Source organism: Polypterus senegalus, chromosome 13 (assembly GCF_016835505.1).
Source record: "Polypterus senegalus isolate Bchr_013 chromosome 13, ASM1683550v1, whole genome shotgun sequence".
In the NCBI taxonomy this organism is placed as follows: domain Eukaryota; kingdom Metazoa; phylum Chordata; class Cladistia; order Polypteriformes; family Polypteridae; genus Polypterus; species Polypterus senegalus.
In genome coordinates this window covers 89040847-89068384 of record NC_053166.1, presented here as the reverse complement: position 1 = coordinate 89068384, position 27538 = coordinate 89040847, and the positions used below count along the sequence as shown (strand labels likewise).

Below are 27538 nucleotides of genomic sequence, written 5' to 3'. Positions count from 1 at the left end.
ACACACTGCCTTAGCTGGGATATGAACAGAGGATTCTAGTACTGCAAGGCAGCAGTGCTAATGCCACTGTGATAGATACACTGTATAGTATACTAAACAAACAGCCCCTGATAATTGCTATATGTGAATATGAAGTGCAGAACAAATCTCATAAATCAGCTAATCTTACATATCTCACAAATGGTTTCTGTTATTCTTATAGGTTTCTGGCTCCTTATTTTATACAACACTCTTAAATATTTAAGGTTGTTAAATAACACAATATACTGTACCTCCTCATGGCTGCTTCTCTACTGAGTTTAGTGATAAAAATAAACTAAATGTCACTTAAGTTTAAATGCTACTTAACACTCCCAAACACTGCAATACTTACAAATACTTGTTGTTTTCATATACATCATGAAGTTTCAACACATGAGGATGCTCAATCAGCTTCAGGATTGCTATCTCTCGTTCCACCTACACAAAAAAAGAACTGGCAAGTCAATACAAGATTCTAAATTCAAATATTCCACTCTACAAACTCAAGTTCAAGTTTATTACTATGCAAACTAAGTACAATGAAATTCTTTTTGTATGTCTCCTGAGAAGAGAACAGTTGACAACAACAAAATACCAACAAACACACAAACACAGAAGTATACAAGGCATGCAACATGCACTGTTTATATATCATATATACAATACAGTATATACAGGTCAAATTCCGTTACAACGAAGTGCCAGGGACCTAAAAAATATTTAGTTGTAATGAAATTTTTGTAGTAATGAGATTCTCTATTGTTGCTATAGTGCTTTCTTTAACTTGCGTCCAGGTGTTTGCAATCATTTCAATAGCTTCCTTCACGTTAATTTTCATCTCCTCCTGTCTACAAGTTATGCTGACAAGAATTTTTCTCAGCATTTCCTTGCGATAATAAACTTTCAGGGTGCGAATGATGCCCAAATCCAATGGTTGAAGCACTGCCGCGCAACTGGGTGGGAGGAACTCAACATGCACATTATCTAAATGTGGAAGCATGCTATGGGCAGCACAGATATCAATCAGAATCAGAATCTTACTTTTTTTTTTCTTCATATCCTTGTCAAGTTGTCACTGCCAGTTTCCCAAAATGTCTTGACCAATCCAAGCTTACTGGTATGCTTTATACTCAGAGGGAAGGAATGTAACACGCTTAAAACATCCAGGACTTGTCGACTTACCAATGATGAGAGGAATAACTTGGTGGCTGCCAGTTGCATCACAGCAAAGGAGAGCTGTCAACCTTTGTTTAGATTTTTTTCCACCTTTGAATGGATCACCTTTGAGTACTAAAAGTGCGATGCGGTATCACCTAGTAGAAGCAGCAAAGCAGATGTCTTCAGGCCAATAAGCTGAAATGATTTTCCTAATTTCACCTGCACGGCATTCGTTTGCTTTTTCAATTGGAACTGCAGATTCTTTTCCAAAGATTGCTTTGGCTGCAACTCCAAAACAATTCCGAAAGTGAATTAGCCAACCCCAGCTGGGAGTAAAATCTTTGTGGCTCAAGGAAATACACAGTGAATTAGCTTTTTCTTGAATGAGTGGCTCACTAATAGGAATGTTTCTTGAACGAGCATCACTAAACCACATAAAACCTATTTTTTTGACGTCTTCAAGTGCAGCGGTTTACATACATTTGCGCTGAGGCCCAAGGTTTGCAACCCAAGATTTTTCTTCTACTTTTACTCAGTCTTTCAAGAAAGTTCACAGTGTTGATGGCAAAATTCTGAATTCACTGGCAACATCTTTTTGCTTTTTGCCGGAATCGAGAGCCACAAAAATTTCAAGTTTTTTTTCTGTGAATTGTCACTTTTTCGTGTCTGCCATTACTATAGGAGGGTGACAATGAGTTAAATTCAAATGGATGTTTTTCAAATGTTGACAAGCAATAAGCAAAAGGTATCACTGAAAACCACAGAAAACAAACACAGCAAAAAAACAGTACAAGGAAAGTTTGAATGTTTCTATTCAGGTATCTTTGTGCACAACTGAGCTGCAACCACAGAACTAACTGTTCCGTGGATGAGTTATTCTCTTGACTGCTTGAGGCATTTAAGTTCTTTTGGGCACTTCATTGAAATGAAAGTATCTGCTGAATGTATTTCATAGTAACAAGATTTTTATAGACTCTGTCTTGTGGGGAAACTGTCGGGTCTGTAAAAATATGTCGTTGTAATGAAAATTTCATTGTAACGATATTTGTTGTAATGGAATTTGACCTGTATTTGCAAATATACAGTATTTTTGAAACTTAACAAAAATCATGATTTTCAAATTAGGATAGAGTATATCCAACAAGAACAAAATATTCTATTGAAAAGGCAGAAATTCTATGTTAGTACTGTAATAATAATACACGAGAAAGTAATTATTTACATTTTAGGAATTAGTAATATTCAATTTAAAATACAAATCTGCCTAAATGTATTAAAATGCTAACATACTCTTATATAATTCAGGAAATGTAAAAATCAAACTTTATAAGAAAGGAAAAATTAAGATATTTTGGTTACTTTTGACTTCTAAATATCCACCAAAAATAATGTATATTGGATATTATCTGTAATGTGAGAAACAATTTCTTATTTCATATCTACCTATCTATTAATTTCTAAACCTGATTTTTGCAGTACATACGCATGAAAATCCAGAGTCTATCACAGCAACAAAAAGTTCAAGACAGAAGTCAAGCTCTGCAAACAAGCCTGTGAATTGCTGTACAGACTCAGGAAAATTAAGAGCTGCTTATTACAACAATGCATGTTTGGGAACTATGGGGTGAAGCCCAAGTAACATGTAAAGTGCACAACTATGGTTTTGTCCAAGTTCCATGCACAGCAAACACAGCTACTAACCAACATGATGTCAACAATCAAATAATTAAGGAAAACTTTTATTTTTCCAAGCACTGTGCCTCTGTACTGTATAATGATTCAACATTTTACACAGCAACCATTGTTTTTAGATGCATTCACATATAATACACAAAGCACCTCTTGTGAAAGCCCATGTTTGTCTGCCCATTTGTCTGTCCACCAACTTGAAACAACTCAGCCGCCCGTGGACTAATTTTGTTGAGATGTGGCATACTTATTATTCAAAGAAATTTGATGAGACAGTTAATTTTCTTTCAGATATCTCAAACAGATTGCACTGTAATTAACTTTCCAAATTTCCCATTGAAAAGCATTGGCAAATATGTGAACTTGTAATTTTAAAGCAGAGAAATGTTCTGTACTACTTCAACTAGAAATTAGTTTACTGTTTTAATTTTACCTTGAGAGTGGTTTTTCCTCTTTTACTCATCTGACAGTCCAACCTGTATATATTGTATATATTAGTCAGACACAGGGGCACAGCACATGTGTGAAAAACAGTTCACACAACAGCTCCCTTCTCCTGCTGCAAGAAGCACAGTGATAGGACAGATAAGGCAGGCAATTATCTGGGGCCCAGAACTGGGAGGGGACCCCAGAGGGTATTTGTTTACATAGATACTCATTGCAATGACAAATCTACAGGAAGTCCCCTTAAAGCAGAGCATCGACACACTACAACGACACAGTCAGAAACCCCACTTAGGCAGGGCCCCAATCTTTGGTGCAAGAGTGTCAGTGATGAACGTTACTCTTTTATTAATGCTAAATGTAATCAGAACCACAGGTCTGGAAGCAAAAATTGGATTGACTCTGTTTAGACAATTTGGCTATTTCTGATTCAGCTTAAGTCTCTCCAGACCTCACTGTTTTCAGTGGCCAAAATCAGCAGCACCAATTCAACCAATAGGTAACTGGGTAACAGATGGGGGTCTAAGAAGTCAAAACATAGTCCCTCAGTAGTCCTGACTGTTCCTATCACTGTTGCCTCTGGTGAGAGAAGTTTCCTTCTTTAAACTGTCTACTATTGTGCAGTGTATAAAGGTCTTTGAATCTCAAGGATGTAGCAGCTGCATTTGCTATAGACAAATCCCACAAACAGCGATTCTGAAAGTTATAGTAATACCTTCACTAGCAATTTCTTTGTTTTTTTTAATTTATATTATGTGCAGTTTTATTTGTGGTTTAAAATGTTACAATGTGCAATTTGTTTTTTGTTACCATGTACACCATATATTCAGTCACATTTTATTTACTTTTTCATTTATCTAGATTTTGAAAATGTACTTTATTATTGTTTTTTTATTTTTTATGCAGTTTTATTTAAAAAACTGCATAAAATAAAATAAATACAAATAATACAAATAAAACTGGATTTTATTTTTTCCCCAGCCGTCTGGAGTTTTTTTGTTTTTTCTGTCCCCCCTGGCCATTGAACCTTACTCTTATTCGATGTTAATGTTGATTTATTTTGTTTTATAATTGTGTCTTTCATTTTTCTATTCTTTAATATGTAAAGCACTTTGAGCTACTGTTTGTATGAAAATGTGCTATATAAATAAATGTTGTTGTTGTTGTTTATTTATTGTGCTGTTTTATCTAATCTGTTTTTAACAAAATTAAAATAAAGGATTTGTTTTTTAGTAAATCCTTGCTGTTGATTTTATTAATTTACACTTTATACTAAAATAAGACATTCTATCAAGTTGATACTTAGGAGAAGGTGTGTTTTAGGGGCCCCAATAAGTTTTTTTGCCTGGGGCTCCCAGAGTCCTTTGAATCACCTTTGCTTGCTGCTTTGGGTAAGCTAACTAATAAAGTACAAAAAGTCACATCTCTGGAAATAAATGGAAGGGGAAAGCAATTATGTAAGTGTGCATATGTAAGTAATTCAATTCAGTTCATCTAGAGATTATTATTGTAAAGGTCCAGCATTACCAACTTATAGGTAAATGGTGTTTGAACTAATTAATAAGATGGGAAAGGTGCAGTTGCCGTAACTGACATAAACATAGGACTGGTTTAAAAATGGACAGTGGCAGTGGGAGGTGTGGTATAGTGGGTTCTTGGCTTAGAAAGAGTGGCCTTATTTTATCAAATGAATAATCGGATGTGCTTGTGCTATAGAATAGAGCAGGTGCGAACGATTGTCTGCTAAGGTGGCTTGTTTCTGGGTTGGTGTGAGGTGGTTGGCTGCCTGTATGTTGCCTTGCCAGCATGTGCGACAATCACACCTGCAACCACTCCCCAGTATATAAAAGGGGAACGCATGTTCAAGAAGGGAGAGAGAATCAAAAGGAAAGGAGAACAGAGGAAAATGAAAGGATGTTAAAGGATGGATGAATGGATGGATGGATGGGGAGAGAGAGAGAGAGACAGCAAGCAGGAAGGTGTTTTGTCCTCATATGCTGGGTCATCCAGTTACATTATTGACATTGTCGGGTTCAAGAGGCTCCCAAAATGGAAATGAGAGCACGGAGCCAACCCACACCGTCACAGGAGTTGGGAGGCTTCAGTAACTAACCCCCTTAACCCCCTGATCTTCTGTGCCCAGCCCATGATCTTTCAGTCCCAGATATACATGAACAATCACGGCTGAGTACCATTCAAATTCTTATTATACAATAAATCAGTTCCTTTTGAAGTTCTTATGTATATAATTTTAACAAGTTAACATGTTTTAATTGATATTAATAGCTAGATTGGAAAAGTATTTCCGTTCCTTTCCTCATTTCTTAGGTTAATATTAATACTGATTTTATGGTAGTATTTATGCTAGTATCTATTACTATTGTATTAATTAGTACAATAGTATTCATGCTAATATCTAATATTGTATTAGATAGATATTTTCAGTTGCTAATTACAAGATACTACTCTATTGGGTATACTTTCAAAAATGTTATGTTTAAGAAAATTAAACAATTAGTCACAGACCCTCCACCACTAACACACATCAATCAAAGACATTTTCACTTCACTTGAATTGCAATATTCTGTGTATGAAAGCTATTGTGCCACCACAATTCTATTTGTGCTCTGTTTTTAACTCCATTGTAAAGTGCTGTTAAAAAGCTCATATTTCATGTAGTCTGTTAACACATGTAATTGCATTTTATTATTACTATTACTTTTCAATACGACTCACTGTCACAAAACCATTTCACAAATAAAAATATAATAACTGATGGTTGGATAAAGTAAATAAAAAAATTTCATATCAGTTAACTTAGTCACCAAACACACCTGAATATTATGCCATGCATACATTGTATAGCTTGTTTAATTCTGTGCTATGATGCTTAGCAATAGTCAGCTCATCAGCTCACATGATTCCTACTGTAGATTTATCTAATATTCAAGAGTGCTCTTCATGTATGATCATTACTGATATGCATTGTGGATTCTAGTTTTTATAGTTCTACTATCTTTGCATTTAAAGTTGTAAAATAAAGTTTAGTCTTTTCTGTGTACTAACTCATTTACAGGATGCTGTCTTCTTTTGTCAATAAGTTTGGATACAGTTCTCTAAATCTGTCATCTGCAATTAAATAAATGTGCTAAATCCAAACGGTAATTTACTGAGTGATGCAGAGCCAATGATATATGTCTCATAATTTCTTTAGACACAAAATCAAACATTTGAAATGTTTATTATGTCTGCTGGCAACATAATCACAACATATTTACTCAAGACCAGATATTCAGTCCAATTATGTACATTTTTACGTACATTTTTAGGGTATTTTATACAGTATACTTGAGAAAAGAAGATTTGTGAGAGCAAACAAAAACTTTCAATTTTGTTTTCTCTTTAGTTTTGCAGATTTTACCAAGTGGCTTCACAACTAAAAAATAAAAGATAAAATTATAAATAAATAACAAAATATTAATAAACACTGCTTGAATTGTTAGATCTTACTACTGTTATTTTTTCATTATCTGTGAATAAATGAAATCTTTAACAAATAACAAAATTTTAAGAGGTACAAAAGAATAACATAAGCAAAACTAACCTTTTAGTAAATGTGTACAATTCTATGCATTTTAATAAAAGTAAAAAAAATCATTATGAAATAAATACCAATACTTACCTTCATGAGAACAGACTCAGACAGTTTCTCCCGATTCACAATTTTAATCGCAACTTTCTGGCCAGTTATGCAATGCACTCCTAGTTTCACCAGCCCTTCATTAATAAAGCAACAAAAAAGAACATTTCAGAATTATTCAGTATCTTTTAGTTTAGCAATGTTCTTATATCATATTGTCAAATTCTGGATTCTACAAATCTGGGTCTGTAAGGTCTTATTTTTTGCAGCTATTTAACCTTGTATAGTTAGCTCAAGTTATACTTTGATTATACAGTAGATTAACTGTTTAACTACACATTGTTATAAGTAAATGCACTTTAGTTCAGAATACTTTAAATAATTTAAAGGAAGGAAATTATCTGCGGTGGGCTGGCACCCTGCCCAGGATTGGTTCCTGCCTCGTGCCCTGTGTTGGCTGGGATTGGCTCCAGCAGACCCCCGTGACCCCGCGTTCGGATTCAGCGGGTTGGAAAATGGATGGATGGATGGATGGATGGATGGAAGGAAATTATACTCTATAAAATGTTTCTATTTCCAGAGAAATAGGATGTACGTATCCCAATCAATAATTAATCTTGAAATAAAAATATGAAATTGCCCTACACAGGTATTTGAACATAATCTTAGAAGGGATGCCTGCTAACTTAAGTCAGGCTGAAAGAATTTTCCACTGCCCTGGATACAGGGCCCTTACAAACTGCTATTATCCAAATTAAATCTTAAAATGCCAGGCTCAATTTTAGTTTGACAGAAGAATAAAGACAAGAAAAAAATAATTTGTCAAAGTTTTTTTAATTCTATGTACAATAATTCATTACAATAGGAAATTTTTACTTTAAATTGTAAAAGTATATACATTTAAAAAAGATGCAAATGTATGCACAATATAACTCAAGTAAGTCTTACAAAGTATACTGTAGTTTCTCCCACAAAAATCTCATCCAGAAGCAGAGGCACAGCATTGGGGAGGGGAACCGGTTGGGGTGGGGAGGGGGCTCTCTCTTGAAAATCTTTATTGTTTTGGTTACCATTTCTATTATATTATGTTGTTTACGATTACACAGATGGTTATCATTGTTTTGCTGTTTCATTATATGGGCATTAAAAAAATCAGAGAACTGAACTTTACCAATTAATTTTAATAAAAATAATAACAAACAATTACATAACATACTTACATAAGTTAATACATAATAAATAAGTTAATACATAATAAATAAAAATCATGTAACAAACAGAATTTTTAATTAAAAAACTTTTTTTCTAAATAAAGATGAAATAAGTACAACTCTTACACATTAACAAATTAACAAAAAGATTATTTATAAATAAGTGCACACTGACTCATTTTTCTATTTCGCGGGAAATGCTAATTTGCTACTTGAAATTCTCTCCATGAAAAGTATTTTGTTGGTGATGTTTACTCATCTTAGAAATCAAATATTACATTACTGATGTGTTACATGACTACCTTCATTTTACTTGGAACAAACCGCTTTAAAATTGGAAGCATGATGATCATATTCAAAAGACGTTCATTCTTTGTTGGTGTGCAATTTACAAACTTAATATTTTTTTAAATTGTTATTTTAATGAAACCAAATGATTCACTATGTATTAAAAAGCTGGGGTCAGGCAAGCTAAACTGACAGTTTCTTAAAATACTGTACTAATAAGTCACTAATAAAAGGTTGCTTTCTTGTTTTGAAAATACCCCCTGGACTGTCTAATGGCTGTCATGACAGGAAACAAAAAATGAAGTTGCAGTGGGATTTTATAAAAAAAAAAAAATCTGAGGTCATGGTTAGCCTGTCTGACCTAATTTGTGTAGCAACCAGACAGCTACCTGTGCATTCAAATCGTAGTAGCTGTATGCATACAGTATGTAGCAGCAACAGCAGTGTCAATCTTTGTAGAGTGGAAGTTTACCATTAAATTTTCTATTTACAGGAAATATTGTATGTATCTAATGCATCCATGCAGAATTGTTATTTGTTATGAGTTTAACAATCTCTGAGGCAGATACACATTGTCAGTCAGTCATTTTCCAAACCGCTATATCCTAACATAGGGTCACGGGTGATCTGCTGGAGCCAATCCCAGCCAGCACAAGGCACAAGGCAGGAAAAAATCCCCAGGCTGGGTGCCAGCCCACCACAGGGCAAGACACACATTGTAAAGTGCATTTTACAACATCTATAAATCTAATCATATATAATGTCTTGCAATTGCTTCCTCAGATAGTTTGAATGTGTTACCAGGATTCTACAATAGTATTACACCACTACATTCAGTTATGTCTTCCACTAGCAAAATACCCACACACTTCGCAGTGGAGAAGAAATGTGTTAAAGAAGTTATGAAAAAGAAAAGGAAACATTTTAAAAATAACGTAACATTTGCTTTCTATTCGTTTGCATAAGCACAGTCCTTCACCAGCAATTATTTAATGTTAGCTCAGACCAGGCACTTAAAAGTTTCTCTCGCACTTTTGCTGAGTTTGTGCCAAACTGTATTCTATCTCTGACCATCTCATCTTCATTTGTGTAAGCACAGTCCTTCACCAGCAATTTTAACTTAGTTACAAAGTGATCAAAAGACTCGTTTATACCCTGCGTCCTCTCAGTAAACTTGTATCTCGCAAATATCGTATTCGTCTTAGGCATGACAAACGCCAGCAGCAGCGTGTCTATGAACTTAATTTAAAGTTAAGCTTTACACCTTGCTTTCCTATTAATTTGCATAAGCACAGCCCTTCACCAGCAAATTTAACTCTGTTACAGCAATTTTAACTCTGTTACAAAGTGATCCAAAGTCTTGTTTATACCCCGTGCCTTCTCATTAAACTTGTATCTCGCAAATATTGGATTCGTCGTAGGCATGACAAATGCCAGCGACAGCATGTCCATAAACTTAATTTAAACTTACGGTTTACACCGTGCTTTGTTTCCGCAGTAGCTGCACTTATGAATATGCTTGTATGCGTCACTCGCTTCATATTCTTTTGCTGTCTTCTCAATTGTGTAATGCGTTTTTTGTTCAGCGCTCTTTGGAGCTCTTCCTTGTTCTCTGCGTTCTGTGTTCACAGTCAGTTCACAAGAGCCTCTCGGTGTACATGCATCGAAGGTTCTCAGCTGAGCTTGTGGTATCTTATGCGATCTTGCGATGTCGACGGCTTTATTTAATGTTAGCTAAGACCCGGCACTTAAAAGTTTCTCTCGCACTTTCGCTGAGCTTGTGCCAAATGCTAGTCCATCCATGACTATCTCATCTTCGTTTGCATAAGCACAGTTCTTCACCCGTGAATATTTGGCGGCAGCGTGTCTATTGGATTGCTGCCGAAAGACGGCCTTATACTGTATGGGCAGGCACTCAATTACGTGGGAGGCATGCTGATGTGGGACGCAACTGGGCCTCACACGGCGACCGAGCTGCAGGCTATGGCTGTATATATGTATGAAAGAAGGTTCCAGTTATGACTGTTAGGCATTGAATTTCGAAATGAAACCTGCCTAACTTTTGCAAGTAAGCTGTAAGGAATGAGCCTGCCAAATTTCAGCCTTCTACCTACACAGGTAATTGGAGAATTAGTGATGAGTCAGTGAGTCAGTCAGTGAATCAGTCAGTCAGTCAGTCAGTGAGGGCATTGCCTTTTATTAGTATAGATACAGTATCCCCAAAACACTAACTTTTTGAAAACAGAAGTGCTTGCTAAAACAAGTTTTTTCTTACATGTGCAAATCAAGTTGGTAACATGAAGAGTCTTAAAACATCATATTATTAATATTTAATATCATTAAGCTTTCTATTAGACCATAGTGCAAGTTGAAGTAAATCAGCATACACAAATCTTGAACCACATCTTAGTCATAAAATACATTTCATTCACTTAAAAACTGTGATTTTTTCCTTTACACTGTTATAGGTGTTTTAACACATAATGTGAAAAGCACTCACTGTGATAGCCATGTCTGTCTATCTGTCTGTACATATGAAACAATTCGGCTCCTAACGGACCAATTTTGTTGAAACTTGGCATACTTATTTTTCAAAGAAATATGTTAGGATGGTTCAATTTTTTTTTATAATTTCAAAATCTTTAAGAATGACTGGTAAATTTGGAAACTCATCTGTCTTAAACCAGAGAAGCATTCTATGTTACTTCAACTACAGATTATTTTACTGCTGTTTCAGTTTTACCTTGAGATCTGTTACTTCAATGTGTATATATTTTTTTTCTTTTATTCATTCAACAGCTGCTCCTGATGGAAAAACACCTGCAGCTAAACACCAGCAGCTGTGCAGTTCTCCTCTGCCCCATCCCATGCTATTCTCTGTGGTTGGGCAGCATCTTCCACAAACCTCAATTACAATTTGTGATAGCAAACTCTTAGATGAGTTGTGACTAGAACATTTTAAAACACTCCAACTTTCAACCAGCTAAGCAAGTCTATAAACTAGTGGCAGCTGGTAGTCTTTCAAACAGGGGAAGCACGTTTTAGGCCTACATCATAAAATTAGTCAATTATTGCATCAAGCTAATTAAATGTAAATTCTGCCCTCCTTTCTTTTAGTAGAAACTGGTCATGTGACCCTGTCATACCAACTGGGAGTCTTTTCCAGAGACTTGACCAGTTTTCTCTCAATGACCAACAGAGCAAGGTTGATTAAACAGTTTTGGAACATTGTGTTGCGGTTGTATGCTTTGACTACTTTTTAAGCTCCTCTCTACACCTGCTGATGTAACTAGAAATGTTGACACTTAAGATAATAACTTAAATAGCTCAGGTGTTGCAGTATCCAACTCAATGTCTTTAAAAAAAACAAGAAATCACACAGCTTACCTCTGTTGTTATGCAAGTCATGATTTGAACATAGGACTTGGAGTTAAAATCTCAGGCACCTTTGCTATAACTTTTCAGGAAACTCTGGAAAGCCTTCTCAGGAAACACCTGTCTAATTTCATCAAATTTCCTTGGATTGATTAGGAAGTGCATACTTTCCAAATCTGAAAAATGCTAAGAAATTTATTCCATAAGATTGTCTAGGGTGGCCATGTACAGATTTCTTTCATGCTCCAGGGGATCCTGCAATTGTGACAGACACTGACACTTTCCCCTAGGCCCATTTTGAGGGTCTGATGTGAGACTTTCCACTTTTGCATAAAAAGTTTTGAAAGCCTCCTCTGGTACAAATTAAATTAGTGGTCTATATCACTAGCAAATAACAGACTACGAGCAGCAGCTTGTCTCACGACCTGAAAATTATGTTTTGAAGAATTTGTCCAATAAACATTTAGCTTTGCTTCACTGAAAGCAACACATATTCTGAAGTGGCATTGAAGTCCAGTGAAGATGCATGTCAATGGGTTTTGATGTATCATGCTGCCATGGAAATGTATGAGAAAAAAAATCATGTTAGACAACCTGCAAGAAATTACTGCTGATTCTGAATGAACTAGCCATGACATTGAACATGTTCTAGCACACTGTTTGTAACAGCAATGTACAGTAAATACAACAGTAAATATCTGACAAATTTTTTTGTAACATTTTGGGGGAGGCGGAGCTTCCCTTGTAATCTTAGATCAGTTGCCTGTGCTATAAATGCACTTGAATGTTATGCCATGTGTACATTTTGTTACTTGTTTTCAGATTCAAGAAAGTCATAATTTTGCAACTTGTAACAGCAACGCTTTTTAAAGAAAAATGCAGTTGTTCCTTTCTCAACATTTAAAAAAAATGACATTAAATAAGCAAAATTCACTCAAAGCAAAGTTACTTTAGTTAAGCAACAACAATTGGTAAAAAAAAGTGCTGAAAACCACTAGGAAAAACATAAAACATTTTAAGAAACTGTCTTTCATGATTAGCATTTATACACATTTGAAAAACTGAGTAGGTACGAAACTGCAGAGCACAATGTGCAAATTAAGCCACAAGTCCAGTTTTGGAATTTTTATCAAAGCTTCAATGTTCAGGTTGGTATAAAACAAAAAAAAAAAAAACAACAACAAATGAGCATGGGCAATCACATCAACATTTTAAGATTATCTCTCTATTACAATAAAAAAATCCTGGGACAAGATAAGACTTTTTAGCCTGGGATGAGACATGACTTTTTCAGAGAGATACTTTCAAGTCCCGTGAGACGAGACTTTGTGCCAAGATATTTAACCACGCCTGGGGCCGGAGATAAAAGACAAACAGTAGATGACAAAGTAGAGCGTCGTAAAGAATTCAAAAACGCTGGCGCGAGGGTGTCTCAAAAAATGATAGTAAAGATCGCATTAGCACAAACAACTGGAAATCATTACTCGGTGAAATAACAGAACAGTGAAAAGAGATTGAATATATTGTTTGATTATAAACTTTAAGTCAGAGACTTGTAGATTGTCTAATTCGTGTTGCCATCAGGGAAAAGTAGTGTTTGTTCCCAATGAAGAGGCATAGCTGCGAGAATTAAAAGATTTGTTGTTTGGTGAAAGTGAAATCCACATACACGAGTGACAGAGATGCGAAGTGGCTGGCGAGTAGCACAGGCCGGGGGGTTGGCGTGCAAAGCAAGCAGGAGGCGAAGCCCCCTAGTTACTATAAAGAATGAACAGGTAGAAATGACAAACAAATCATCAGGCTTTGCTTTTTAAGCCTATTATATATCTTTAGAGTTGACAAATTAAAAATGAAAAATGCAAATCAATGCTATTTAACCGCATTCCAGCTTCTTTCTAATTTAGATACTTATGTATACACTTTGTTATTTATGCCATAACAAAACAACCCTCATGTCTTATTCAAGATTAGGTAAATCTATTGTAATTTTAACATCACTGCACAGAAATGTGTTGATTTGGCAAGCAATATAAGCTATAGCTTCTCCAGTCCTGGCCACTGCAGCTTTGCACCACATTACATATTACAGAGGAGTTGTGGTGATCTTATTTTACAATAATAACTGCTTTTAAAAATCATGAATTTATGAAGATATACAGCACATGGTAAATATCCCTTATGGTCCATAAGTCATACTTAACCCATAAGTATGAGTTAACACAAGTCAATTACGAAAAAGGCCCACCTGTATTTACATGTATTTAATTTCACAACACTTATCCAAAGCAATTTATATAAAATACAAAACACAATGAAGACCATATTTCTAAAACTGGAACAAATTACATGATTACAGTCTCATTGTGAGCTGGTACTAGAAACTGAAACACTAGTTTTATCGTTTTCAGTATAACACCTTAGTTAATTTACAGTATTCCATGCACATAGTTGTACTAAATCCTCTTTTACACACAAACAGTATTTACAAGGAAATATATGTCAACAGTATAATAACAGACTTGATATTTCTATGCTGTACTGGTGCCAGGTCATACTAATTTTGTTATCCACTCATAAATGTCAGTGAACGTCAGTTAATGGACAATACCATAATTGCTACTAGGCATTATACAGCAAAAGTCCCCTAACTGGATCAAAAGTCATCCTGATCTTTTGGGGTCTGTGATGAAGTTGATTAAACTGACTAAAAACATCTAAAGACGTGTATGCTGATGGACCTCACAGAAGACAATTTCCAAAAATACTTCAAGGGTGAAAGCGCTAAACTGTAACATGTTTTAATTTTTACAATAAACATTTTCTTTAATCTTCCGTCTGATTAATTTCATGAGTTTCCACAATAATTACTGTGATGTTAAAAGTGTTTGAAAGTTTTATATTTGATAAATTTTAGAAGTTTTGTATTTGGAAGAGTATTTACAATAAAGCAGTGAGACATTCAAACATTATAGCACCTAAATTTAGGGAACTAAAACAACAACATAAACATGCATTAGTAAAGCACATTTTCATATAAAGTGTGTAGCTCAAAGTGCTTTACAAAAAGTAAAAAAAATTACAATTACAAAGATAAAAAAGAAAATTAAATAAGAAGCAAACAAATAAATAAGTAAAATAAAACATAGAAGCTTCCACAGTGGAATTAAGGATAACCTAAATTGTTTCTAACCATATTTTTTAAGTCTAATAATTATAATGGCTAAGCTCAGAATCTATTTTAATAATAATATATGCCATGGTAAGATGATCAGGGACAAAATCTCCAGATAATAGGATCCTGTAGAAAATAAACCTCTAGGGATGTCAAGGCCAAAAGACAACTAAGTTTAGTGTCTGGACCGTAAAAACATAATCTGGCTTCCTGCCCATTAAAGAATAATTTATCAAATGTACTACTTTGGCTACAAAGCTCTTTCTCGACTACTGACCATAAAAAAAAAACCTGTTTTAGGGAAACTATTAACGTTTTAATACGAATGGCATATCAAGATCTCCTTTGTTGTGTAATGTTATCCGCGGAAGATGTACTTATTTCCTTTCTTGGATACATCCTTCTTTTTACAGTAATTCGGCTGGTGGAAGACCGGATAGTGTTAACAGTTGTAGATATTCTTCGGGATATTGTAAGTTTATGTTTTCTTCTTCCACATGATCACCACCAACTGTTTCAGCATAGTCTATTTATACGCATTTAACCAATTTGCCGTGTAATTAATCATCATTTTTGCCATTAATTCATTTGACTTCACCGTTTCTCGGTTCTAGGATTGTCCATGTACTCATTTTTTATGTTAATAACCCTTCGTGATGAAATTCTTCAATAAGATTTTGACATAATATGTCTACTTTGATTGGGAACTTAAAATGAAGAAAACGTTAAAATTTATAAGAGCTGAGAGAGCAGAAACTGTCTGTCAAAAGCATTCACATCACACGAATTAGAGGTGAGATTACCGTTTGTGGGGTTGAAAATGGTTGAGAGGAGGGCGTGACTTGAAAAAATCTCATGGCTAATGTCTCATCTCACAGGACTTGAAAAAATCTTCCAAAAAATCTTGTTGCGTCGCAGGATTTTTTTATATAATAGTGAGATATGTAGAAAGTTGCTGAAAGTAAAAATGCAACTGTCTGCTGCATCAGTGTATAAGACAGCAACAAGTATAGCTGGACAGATATGAGTATGGGAAATAACCTTTGAACAGTTGAATTTACAGTATTAGCACTGCAATGGTCAAAAGCCTAGAGGTGAAGGTTTTTCCTTAATTATTTATATTTGTAAGAAACACTAACAACTATCTTGAAATAACTGAACAATTAAGTGCTGTGTCTTCTTTCTATTAAAGGACAGAGGCTTTGAAATAAGGACAGAAATTCTGTATAACCCCTGGAAAGTAACAACTGCAACAGTTGGTGTGACAACCATTCAAGGTAAGAAAACCAATATAATGTCTACAGAAATAATGAAATATGATAGAGCTATGAAAGAAATTCTTATGTACCAGTACAAAAGACCACATTTTCCAACATTACCACTCCCCCCATTAAGTCCCCACAACTTGGACGATTTGACCATTTTTTTTTTTGTCTGCAGACACAAACCTGTCAAAAAGATAATGAAAACATGGTCCGAACAAGCCATATCACAGTTCCAGGGCTGCTTTAAACAGCTTGGGAATTGTTTGCTCAGCAGGCTATATGGAGCAAAAGAGACCTGGAGGAATACACATCCACTGTTTTTTCTACATCCTTAGCTGTGTGGCTAATGTCACTATGGAGAGGAATTTTAAAATGTTTCCAAACATGAAACCATGGATGAACAAAGAAGTGAAACACCTTTTAAAAGCACATAATTAGGTATTTAAATCTGGGGATCCCATAGCCTACAGTGTTGCAAGGTCAAACCTAAAAATAGGTATAAAAGAGGCCAAATACATCTATAAGAAACATGTGGAACATCATTTTTACAGTATGGATACCAGGGGCCTGTGGAAAAGCACAAGAGCTATTACTAACCACAAAGTCAGGCCTGTCTCTCCCCACAGTGATGTCACATTGCCCAATGATCTCAACATATTTTTTGCCCACTTTGAATCTAGCAACCCTACTCCACCTGGAAATGTTAATACCACAGATGATACCATGTCCCCCACCTTCAGACTGAGCATGTATGATGTAAGGCTTGCTGCAGAGGGTCAATCTCTCCTTGATGTTGGAAATAGTCCCTGCGTGCCTTAAGTCAGCCATTATTGTGCCAGTGCCGAAGAAAACCAACATCAATAATATGAATGACTATCATCCAATTGTTCTGACCATTAATAATGAGGTGATCTGAAAGACTGGTTCTCTCTTACATTAAAGCCAACATCCACCCCTCCCTGGACTCATATCAGTTTGCTTACAGAGCAAACAGATCTATAGAGGATGCCATTTATCTAGCTCTGCACACAGCCCTGACTCATCTATATGAACAAGGCACATATATGAGGATGCTATTTATAGACTGTAGTTCTGCTTTCAATACTGTTCTCCCCACCTAGCTCATCCATAAACTTCACCAGCTGGGCCGCAGCATACCTCTGTGTAATTGGATCCTCAACTTCCTGTCAGAGGGCCATGAGGTGGTACAGTCGGGCCTTCATTTCTCCTGAACACGGGTACACCGTAAGGCTGTGTACTAAGTTCCATCCTCTACTCCCACTTCACTCACGATTGTGTACCTGGATATACCACCAATACCATCATTAAATTTGCAGATGACACAACAGTGATTGAGCTAATTTCCAATAATGATGAATCAGTCTACAGAATGGAGGTAAAAAATCTGGTGAGATAGTACTCTATGAATAACCTACCCATCAATACAGTGAAGACCAAGGAGCTCATCATCGATTTCAGAAGATCATGTGATGAGGAGCATGCTCCACTTTTTATCAATGGGGACAGTGTGGAGTGTGTATCAAGCTTTAGGTTCCTGGGGACAGATATCATCAGAGACCTTTCTTGGACAGCTAAAACCACAGCACTGTTGAACAAGGCACAGCAACAGCTGTTTTTATTAAGAGTATTGAAAAACGCTGGCTCCCCTCGACAGGTACTGCTGACCTATTGCTGCTGCACCACAGAGAGTATTTTAACCCACTGTATTTGTGTGTGGTATCTCATCTGCACAGCTGCTGATCGGAAAGTTCCACAGAGGGTTGTGTCGAGAGTGTAGAGGATTGTTGGATATATGACTGTAGGTGTTACTGATTGAAAGCCTTAATCTCCCATTCTTCTGTGGATTGTTCTAACACTTATTTCCTGCAACTGTGCTATTTGTGGAACAGTAAAATCATATTCTAAAAGGAATTCAAGTTGGTCTTTAGTCACATTTACTTTGGGGTAGCCTCTGCTACCACTGCAAATTATTTAGGGGTAAACCCCAATAGCGAAAGTTCTAGGCTAGGTATCCAGTAACTTGAGGGCTGTGTGAAAAAACTGATTCCAAGCACCATGACATGTTTGGAAACATTTTACCAAGTAGTTCAACATTTGATCTATTCTGAAATTAATAAAATTGCTGTCACTCTGATGAAAATGTTTACTTTGTTGTGTTTTCCAAGACATCTGCCAAATAATTCAGAAAAACCTGAGAAACACTTGAAAATATCTGTAATAGTAACAAATATTTTCTCTTTGAAGTTTTAAATGCTCAGAATATACAAATAAATTTTATGTTTCTGTTTAACTACACTAGTAACATGTGAATGTGATTTTTTTAATTTATCAATAATATTTAACTTTCATTAAATCAATTAATAATTCAGATTATTTCAATGGTTAAACATCTATGACAATATTAAAAACTATTCTCATATAGTATTTCTAATTAATCAAAAAAGACAAATGAAAACTTTGCAAGTTAAAACAGTCATCGTTGGTATTAACATTTACATTCTGTTTTTCCATCTTAAAAATCAAAACAGATACAATGTGGAATATTACAAGTTTATTTATGACATGTGATTGTACTTTGGGATTGCATAATACACTGTAAAGATTGTTATAAAATGTGTAAATTGGTAATAACACAAACTCCATTCCTTCACCACCATTTTTTGTAAGGTGCATTATGTTGGGTCAGTTACTATGGCAGCACTAGTACACGAAAGAGGGATTTCACATCTTCATGCCAAATGATCTTAACCGCATTGTGAGTCTTAATGCTCTGTACGCAAATGTACATGATATCCACATTGTGAGGGCAATGGGATGAGACTCTGGGATGACAGGTGACTGACAGTTGTCAGTTTGATGTTCAGTGGACTCAGTTGCAAGCACAATTAAATGAAAAATATAAGAAAAGCACTGACTGGTCCCGATTGACACATGCCAAGCAAAAGGAGGGTGAGTCAGTATCAGAATGTGAAAATCAGCTCCGAGATTTGATTGAAAATCATTCAGGATTACCAGAGGGAAATGAAAATGACAAAGCAATGGTTCCCCTATATGTAAACAGACTGAAACCTGATTGCAGAAAAGTGTGCACTGTTACTGTCTTAACAGCCTCAGGGCAGTCACACATTCTCTTTTTCTCTTCACCTGTTCCCATTCAAGCCACATTTTCAAGTGTTTCATTAAAACATCGATTTATACTCAGTCTTCTATGCCCAGCGAACTTATTAAGATGAGACTTGATGGCCTGCCTGTGTCTTTGCATCTCAGTTACAAGAGCTCTCAGCTCTCTTCTTTTGAGATTCTAACTGGCCGCTCCATGCCAACGTGCCTTCCACCAGGTAAAGTCACTCTCCACACAGTCGACAATGATCTTGCATCTTTTCTTTCAGGTCTACGTAGTGCCTTACAGACAGTGCATGAACAGTTGAGGGAAACGTGGAGGACTACCTCGTTACCTGAACTGTCCATTCCTATACCTACTGGGACTTAGGTCCTCGTAGGAGACACACAACATAAACACTGGCATCAACCTAGGTGTAGAGGGCCATTCCAAGTGCTACTGAGTACCCTGCATGCTGTGAAGGTTGAAGGACTCCCTTCTTGAATGCACGTCTCTCAATGTAAAAAGTGGACTGAATAGCTGTTACTATTTTTTTGTGATGGGATTCTGTCAAGGGATTATTCCCTCTTACCTAGAGGATAATCTGTGGCATAAATTGTTGAATGAACACAGTCCTGTTATGCATGTGCCATTGCTACCCCTTCCCTATAACATTTTCACTTGTGATATTTTAAAGGATGCACATAACTCTCCTGGTTACTCTTTCAAGTGTATCTTAATGTCAGGAAGTACACGCTGCTAGTCAAGTGGCCTGGCACAATAGAATCGAGCCAGACATGCTCCTAGCTGAAAGGGGAGATGTGTGTTTTGTTCAGCAACAGTTGCTGTATTTTTAATTCCTAATAACACTGCTGCTAATGGGTCCTTTACTATAGCCCTTAACAAGCTAAAGTCGCCTCAAAAAGAATTTTTTTTTTTGATCATGTACCTAAGTCAATTTTTGAGTGGTTTCATTTGCTATTTTCCAACTGGAAAGTGTCCCTTATTTAGTTTGCCATCAGTGTAGGCACTATCCTTCTTATTGACTGTCTACTCCTGTGTTTGTTCCCTTATCACTTATTTTGTGGCACATCAATTCCTTTTTACATCTCCAGTCCCTAAGTATACTGATCAGATAGACAACACCCAATAGTTTAACTTTTCCATGGACATTAACAAAAATGTGGGAAATGTGAAAGAAAAATTCACTGCTTGCAAGCTACTTAGTTTTGCTATAACGGCAGGTTATTCATACAGGCATCTGTCATAAGACAGGGTGCAGTAAACTGACCTAGGAAAATTTCCAGTTTCTTTAGGAATGCATCTATTTGACACAAGAAAGATTACCTTTCCTTCTTTAGGGTCTATCTGACAACTATAAAAAATAAGAACAGATGGCCCATTAGTGTAATAAAATAAAATGCTTAAGCAAACGATATTATGCTTTTTGATTAAGTAAGGGGAAGGGGGAGGAAGAAGAAATCATAAAAAGCCAATCGAAAAATGGAACTTTGCGCTTCTGCCTTGCAATGTAGAATCCATATACTCATATGTGACTGAATAAAAATCTAATTGATTGAACTATTCCTGTCTTCCTTGGGTGGGTTTCTTCCACATTGAACTATATATGTAGAGGCCCAGCAAGATGATCTGCACACTCTCTCAACAGTCTAGGACATACATCATCTGGACCAGCTGCCTTTACAGGGTGCAGTCTCCTCAGCTCCACTCTCACCTCATCTGCTCTGAAGAGCAGGGGAGTGAGACCCAGTGTAACAGATGTTTCAACAATGGTACCAAGGGTGCAGCAATTGTCTGTCTCTGCAATGGTGGGAGAGGGAACAGGCAACCCATTTGGTGACACTTAGCCGGTGCTGGATGCCATGTCAAACCTGTTGTAAAACAGGTTGAACTCATTGGCCTTGTCCTAATCACCTGCTGTCACCTGGCTCTTCTTCTATTTATAGCCAGTAATGGTCTTCATTCCACTCCAGACATCTTTGATGTTACTGTGTTGATGCCTCATCTCCAGTTTTCCTTTACAGTTCATTTTTGCCTGCTTTAAACTGCTCTTCAGTCCATGCTTTACCAGCCTTGAAAGCCTCCTTGCTTTGGTTGAGGAGTTGTTTGAAGTTACTGGTAATCCAAGGCTTATTGTTGGGAAAGCAGCAAAGAGTTCTTGCTAGTACAACAGTATCCCTGCAGAAATTTATTTAGTCCAATGTGCTGACAGCCACCCAGTCAATGTCAGTGTCTGTACCATTCTCCTGTGACTCCAGCAGTATACCCCAATTTGTACAAAGGAGCCCCTCAGAGACTCTCTAGCCTCGAGTGTCCACTTCCTGTATGAATGAATAGTTGCAGGCTGCCTACTTACACAGGGTTTGTATGCTGGCCACAGATAAACCAGATTGTGGTCTGATTTACCAAGTGATGGTAATGCAGAAGCACTGTAGGCCTCCTTGATGTTGGCATAACACTTGATAAAGTGTTTATATTTACCTAAACTTTTTTCTTAGTAAAACCATAATTGTATGATGCATTTTCTGACAGAAATTCCACTTTTGCTGTTTCCTAACCTAGAAATAACTAATAATGTGAATGACACTTATGAGATGACTGGGTTCTGCAGTTCTAAAATCAATGATTTCAAGACACTATCTTTTTTCAGCTGGTTGATAACATATTACTTATCGTGAAAGTTATGAAGAAAATGCCTACAATATCAGAAAACTTAAACTTATTTAGAGAACTTGCAGAAACTCAGAATTCAGAAGAAATGTAAACATTACTTAGTACAAAAAGATGACCATTTCTGGAAGATGTTAAAAATATTTCAAACATGCCAGAATGTTTATCTTAATGATTTAGTTCATCTTGCCCTTTCTCAGATAAAAATCAACAGCAAGGATAGCCTAAGCTTCTACTACACACAAAAAATCTTTGCAAATAAACATTTTTAAGCATGAAAGTGTTTATTCTATCCAGATGAAGGCATGTCAATCAATGAAGTTTGCTTATAAAGTAAAATAATTTATTATGAAATACTTTAGGTATTTTGCACTTAATCAGCTGACTCAAGAAAGAGACATTTATAAGCAGTTCCAGTGTTTTTCATACTATTGAAATTAATAGACGGGCTGCCCAGAAATCTTGATCACTCGTGACTCTGGTGGTGGCCCAAGTAAAAGATATCCAATCTTGAAGCAAATAAAATTTGTTAACATTAAATCAGTTAAATTTCAGGGGCTCTCTCCAACTGAGTTGTCTATGTAAGTAGGGGGCCACAGACTAAATTGTTGAATTTTAAACTTCTATGAGGACCTCAAGTTCCTGGAAGGCTAGAAACAAGCTATTTTGCAGTCTCCTTTCATAGTAGTGTCCTTTCTTTCCCACTCTGTGGTTTCCTCACTTTTTCATGTAGGAAAGAGCCCTTTAGTTTTTCAGTTTGCTAGGTTCAGTACACAAGTGAATCAATGTGTTTAAAGCACTATTTGGATGCTATTAGTTTTATACCAGGAGGTATCCAAGGCTGGTTGCCACTCTCAAACAATTTTTATTATAATTTTGTTTTCCATCAAGTTTAATTTATTTTGAGGGGAAGGGGACAATGAGAATCTTTGTTTTGGCTTAGGGAGCCTGGGAAAATACAGCTTGAAAATCACTGGTCTTTGGTGTTTGTTTACTTTAATACTGTGCACCCATTGATATTCCAACATCCATTATGTTTAATGGCTACCAAAATGACCCTAATCTTCCACTGCACGTCAAACCACAGAAACAATCTTGTAATTAGTTATGCACTGCTATTCACTTATGGTGACAACTTCATTGAAAGAGGAAAGGTGAGATTTCAGCAAGTGCTGTTCTTAAATGTGGCATACCCTTCATCTAAAACTACCGTAGATCCCGTTATATAAGCCGAAAATTTCATCCTAGATTTTAGGCTTGGAGTTTGGGGGTCGGTTTATACAACGAATATCATTTCAGATTCAAGATTTCCAGCGCAATGCCGGTTTTGCCGATGAATACGGAAGTAAATAATGATGAAACCACAGAGCCATCTTTCAGATGAAGACGTAACTTTGCATGCCGGTACTTTAAATTAAATAAAGAATTTATTCAAAAAAGTGTTTTAGTTGTTGATTTTATTAATAAAATCTATACTAATAAAAGGCAAAGCCCTCACTCACTCACTCACTCACTGACTCACTCACTCACTGACTCATCACTAATTCTCCAACTTCCCGTGTGGGTGGAAGGCTGAAATTTGGCAGGTTCATTCCTTACAGCTTCCTTACAAAAGTTGGTTAGGTTTTATATCGAAATTCTACGCGTAATGGTCATAACTGGAAGCAGTTTTTCTCCATTTACTGTAATGGAGATGAGCTTCAACGCCGTGGGGGCGGAGTTTCGTGTGACATCATCACGCCTCCCACGTAATCACGCAGTACATAGAAAACCAGGAAGACCTCAAAAAGCGCTGAAGAAAACATGCATTATATAATTGAGAAGGCAGCGAAACAATAAGAAGCGAGCGAGTGACATATACAACCATATTCATGAGTTCTGCTACTTCGGAAACAAAGCACGATGTAAACCTACACTTTAAATTAAGTTCATAGACAGGCTGCGCTGGCGTTTGTAATTTAGTGCCTGCCCATATAAGGCCGTCCGTCAGCGGCAATCCAATAGCAAACTGCCACGGGTAAATATTCACGGGTGAAGGACTGTGCTTATGGAGAGGAAGATGAGATGGTCAGGGTGGTGTTTGACACAAACTCAGCGAAACTGCGAGAGAAAGTTTTAAGTGCCAGGACTAAGGTAACATTAAATACAGCCATGGACATAGCACGAGATGGCACCAGCACAGCTGGGAACCTTCGATGCATGTACACCGAGTGGCTCACGTGAACTGGCGCGAGTGCACAGATAAAAGGCAACAGTTCCAAAGAGCTGAACAAAACCGAATTACACAATTGAAAAGGCAGCAAAAATATGAAGCGCCTCATACATACAAGCATATTCATAAATCCAACTACTGCGAAACAAAGCACACGTTGGAAAAAGTCAATGTCCCGCTAAAGGAAGACAGTGTAAAAAACCCGTGCATGCAGTGTGTCAGGTCTCAGATAAAGAAGAAGACGAGCTGTTTATTGATGCAGTAAGAAACGAATCGATGAATGAAACCTGTCATCTTTACAACGATTGACAAACACGGAATGTAACTTGAACACAACACATCCTACAAATACGAACCTGATTGAAAGAAATAATGATAATCAAATCCTTGATGACAGCAACACTCAGTAACACTCACAAAACAAATACTGTATATTGACAGTCATGTTACGTTATTTTTAAAATGTTCCCTTTTCTTTTCTAGCTTTTTAACACACTACTTCTCGCTGATATCGCGGGTATATATATATATGTATATATATATAACCCGATCTACATACTCGAATAATGGATACTTTATTCGCCATCAATGATTGTTTTGGTAAAGCCATACTCAGTGTATTCATTAGATGAACGGTAAAAAGTAAGGGCAAGGGAGGATGACTTATTGAGGCATGCAGGCTGTAGTCTTGCGTCAACTCTATCTGAATTGCGCGATCACATTTGAAAAATATATCTTTTCAAGTTCTATTTAGTCCATATGTGTCAAACTCAAGGGTCAGGGCCACATCCGCCCGGCGTAATTATATCCGCCCGAGATCATTTTATATACTGTATTATTGTTATTAAAGCCCGGTATATGAAGCGCTGGTAACACAATAAACTACAGATCCCATAATGCAGCGCTTCAGCTGCCTTGCCGAACAGTTACGCGTTAATCAAGTCTACCTTAAGATGCTGCAAGTTATTGCGAAGCTAGCTCACACGATGCTGAAGAGAAAAGTTGATTCTGAAAATAGAGCCTTTAAAACCGATGGGAGGCTGAGTATATGTTTACTGAACCCGTGTGTCTCATTTGTGGAGCTAATGTGGCTGTAATTACAGAATTTAATCTAAGACGGCACTATAAAACAAAACATCAGGGTAACCTGAAAGACCTGAATGCAATGCAGAAGATACAGAAAGCAGAAGAATTAAATAAGAATCTGACACTTCAGCGGACGTTTTACCGTGCACAATCACAAAGTGATTTCAATTGAGCTGCTTTTATGGGAGACACAACCACTTGCCCCACTTTCCCTATTACCAAGTAATGTTAAACCAAGTCGTCACTACGGTGTTCCCAAATCGCACTTTGCTGATAAACTGAGCGCACTGAGTTTGCACGGCGCTTTGGTGACTTTGAAGAACAAAAAGTCCGTCTACATGCGGCTCGAACCTTGTGCATGTTTGGTAGCACATATCTGTGTGAGAAGCTCTTCTCAGTGATAAAGACTAACAAAACAGCACACAGGAGTCGCCTCACTGATGAGCACCTGCAATCCATCCTGAGAATCTCCACAACACAGAACCTCACACCAAACAGAAACGAACCTGTGCCAAAAAGATGCCAGGCGTCCAGCTCTAAAATGACATATGAGCAAAGACAACTGAATGATTTGATTTGTTATTGCTGAAAGGAACACATTTTATTTATATTTCCAGGTTTTGTTATGCAGCATGTTCATATTTGAATTTGTATAATTTTGACAGGATATATTTTTATGGAGAGCAAAATCTTTTGGGATATTTAAAATCTAAGTTTATTTTTATATATAAAATTACATAAGAGTAAAGAAATTTGAATGTTTGTTCTTTTAATGTTTACTTTATTTCTAACTTGTATAATTTAGAGAGGATATATTTTTATGGAGAGCAAAATATTATAAGTTGTTTAAGGTTTGAGTTGATTTATTCAGGAATAATATTCCTGTCTGTTTTACCATTCCTACCAAAGATATTTCTGTCGACTAAATAAAAATTCCTTCTATTTAAAATTTAAATAGAACTTGAACAAATACGATAGTTCATAATATCCACGCAGACTTGCACGTAAGAGCGGAGTCATCCGTTTTAACAAGCAGCGTATTGCACTGATAATGAAATAGCTGTGTGTGTATATATGTAGATATGTATGTATATGTATATATATGTTTATATATGTGTGTGTGTATGTATATATATATATATATATATGTATTTGTGTGTATATATGTGTGTGTATATATGTGTGTATGTATATGTATGTGTATATGTATAGATATATATATATATATGTTTGTGTGTGTGTGTAAATATATATATATTTATATTTATATTTATATATATATATATATGACAACAACACTCATCACTCACAACAGTGACAAAACAATAACATTGACAATCATGTTACGTTATTTTCAAAATGTTTCCTTTTCTTTTTCATTGCTTCTTTAACACACTACTTCTCCGCTGCGAAGCGCGGGTATTTTGCTAGTTTATAATAAATTATCGGGAAGTTTAAAATAAAAAATTTTGTTTTGATTTATGATCAACATCTTGCGTTACGATTTCGGTCATTGCAGTGATTTGCCTATATATATAATTCATTAAGACCATGTAAGCAAGACACATAATTGCTATCACAATCGAAACGAAGATGGAAATTGTGTGGAAATATGAGAGTGCTGTTCGTGTGACCGATCTCGCTAATATGTACAGCATGTCGAAATCCACCATCTCGACAATTTGACAAAGAAAAAGATTTGCATAAGGAGTCTCCTTCTAAACAATAACCACCTTCCGTTTCATTCTCCTCCTTCTCCCTTCCTGCAGCCCAAAGATGTCAAATTAAATGGTGAGTACAGTATGAAATTGTTGTTTCTAGAATAGAATGCCTTTTATTGTCACTATACACATCTACAATGCGATTAAAAGCAGCTCCTTCAGTGCAGAAAAAAAGTTCTGTATAGGGCTTGTATGGTTGTTTTTTTAGCCTTAGCATAACGCCGGATCTGCGGCCCCGCTTCTGTTTTCTTTCCCTCCTCCGTCTGTGTCGTCTCCTAGACCCGACAACAATCCATGGAGAGCCCGCTGGTCTCGCTATGTTGTCTGGGATGTTGTGCGTGTGATGAAAACACTCGAAACAGATGTCTGGCTCCGGACACCGATGTCTATAAGGTTCTGACGGGTGTAGCGGATGTTCGCCGAACCGATCGTGCACAAACAAG

General features: G+C 36.4%; 1 protein-coding gene across 7 annotated transcripts in view; it reads right to left on the bottom strand.

The window, feature by feature from the left end:
- The window catches only part of LOC120542402 (serine/threonine-protein kinase BRSK2-like), a 225937-nt gene that overhangs the window by 144060 nt on the left and 54339 nt on the right, over window positions 1–27538 (bottom strand). For all 7 annotated transcript variants that reach the window (XM_039774850.1, XM_039774852.1, XM_039774851.1 and 4 more), the window contains exons 2-3: window positions 6996–7090; window positions 374–459 (exon numbers count right to left, since the gene is read on the bottom strand). In XM_039774850.1, the coding sequence (XP_039630784.1) occupies window positions 374–459; window positions 6996–7090 (181 nt within the window). The remainder of the gene's footprint in view (window positions 1–373; window positions 460–6995; window positions 7091–27538) is intronic.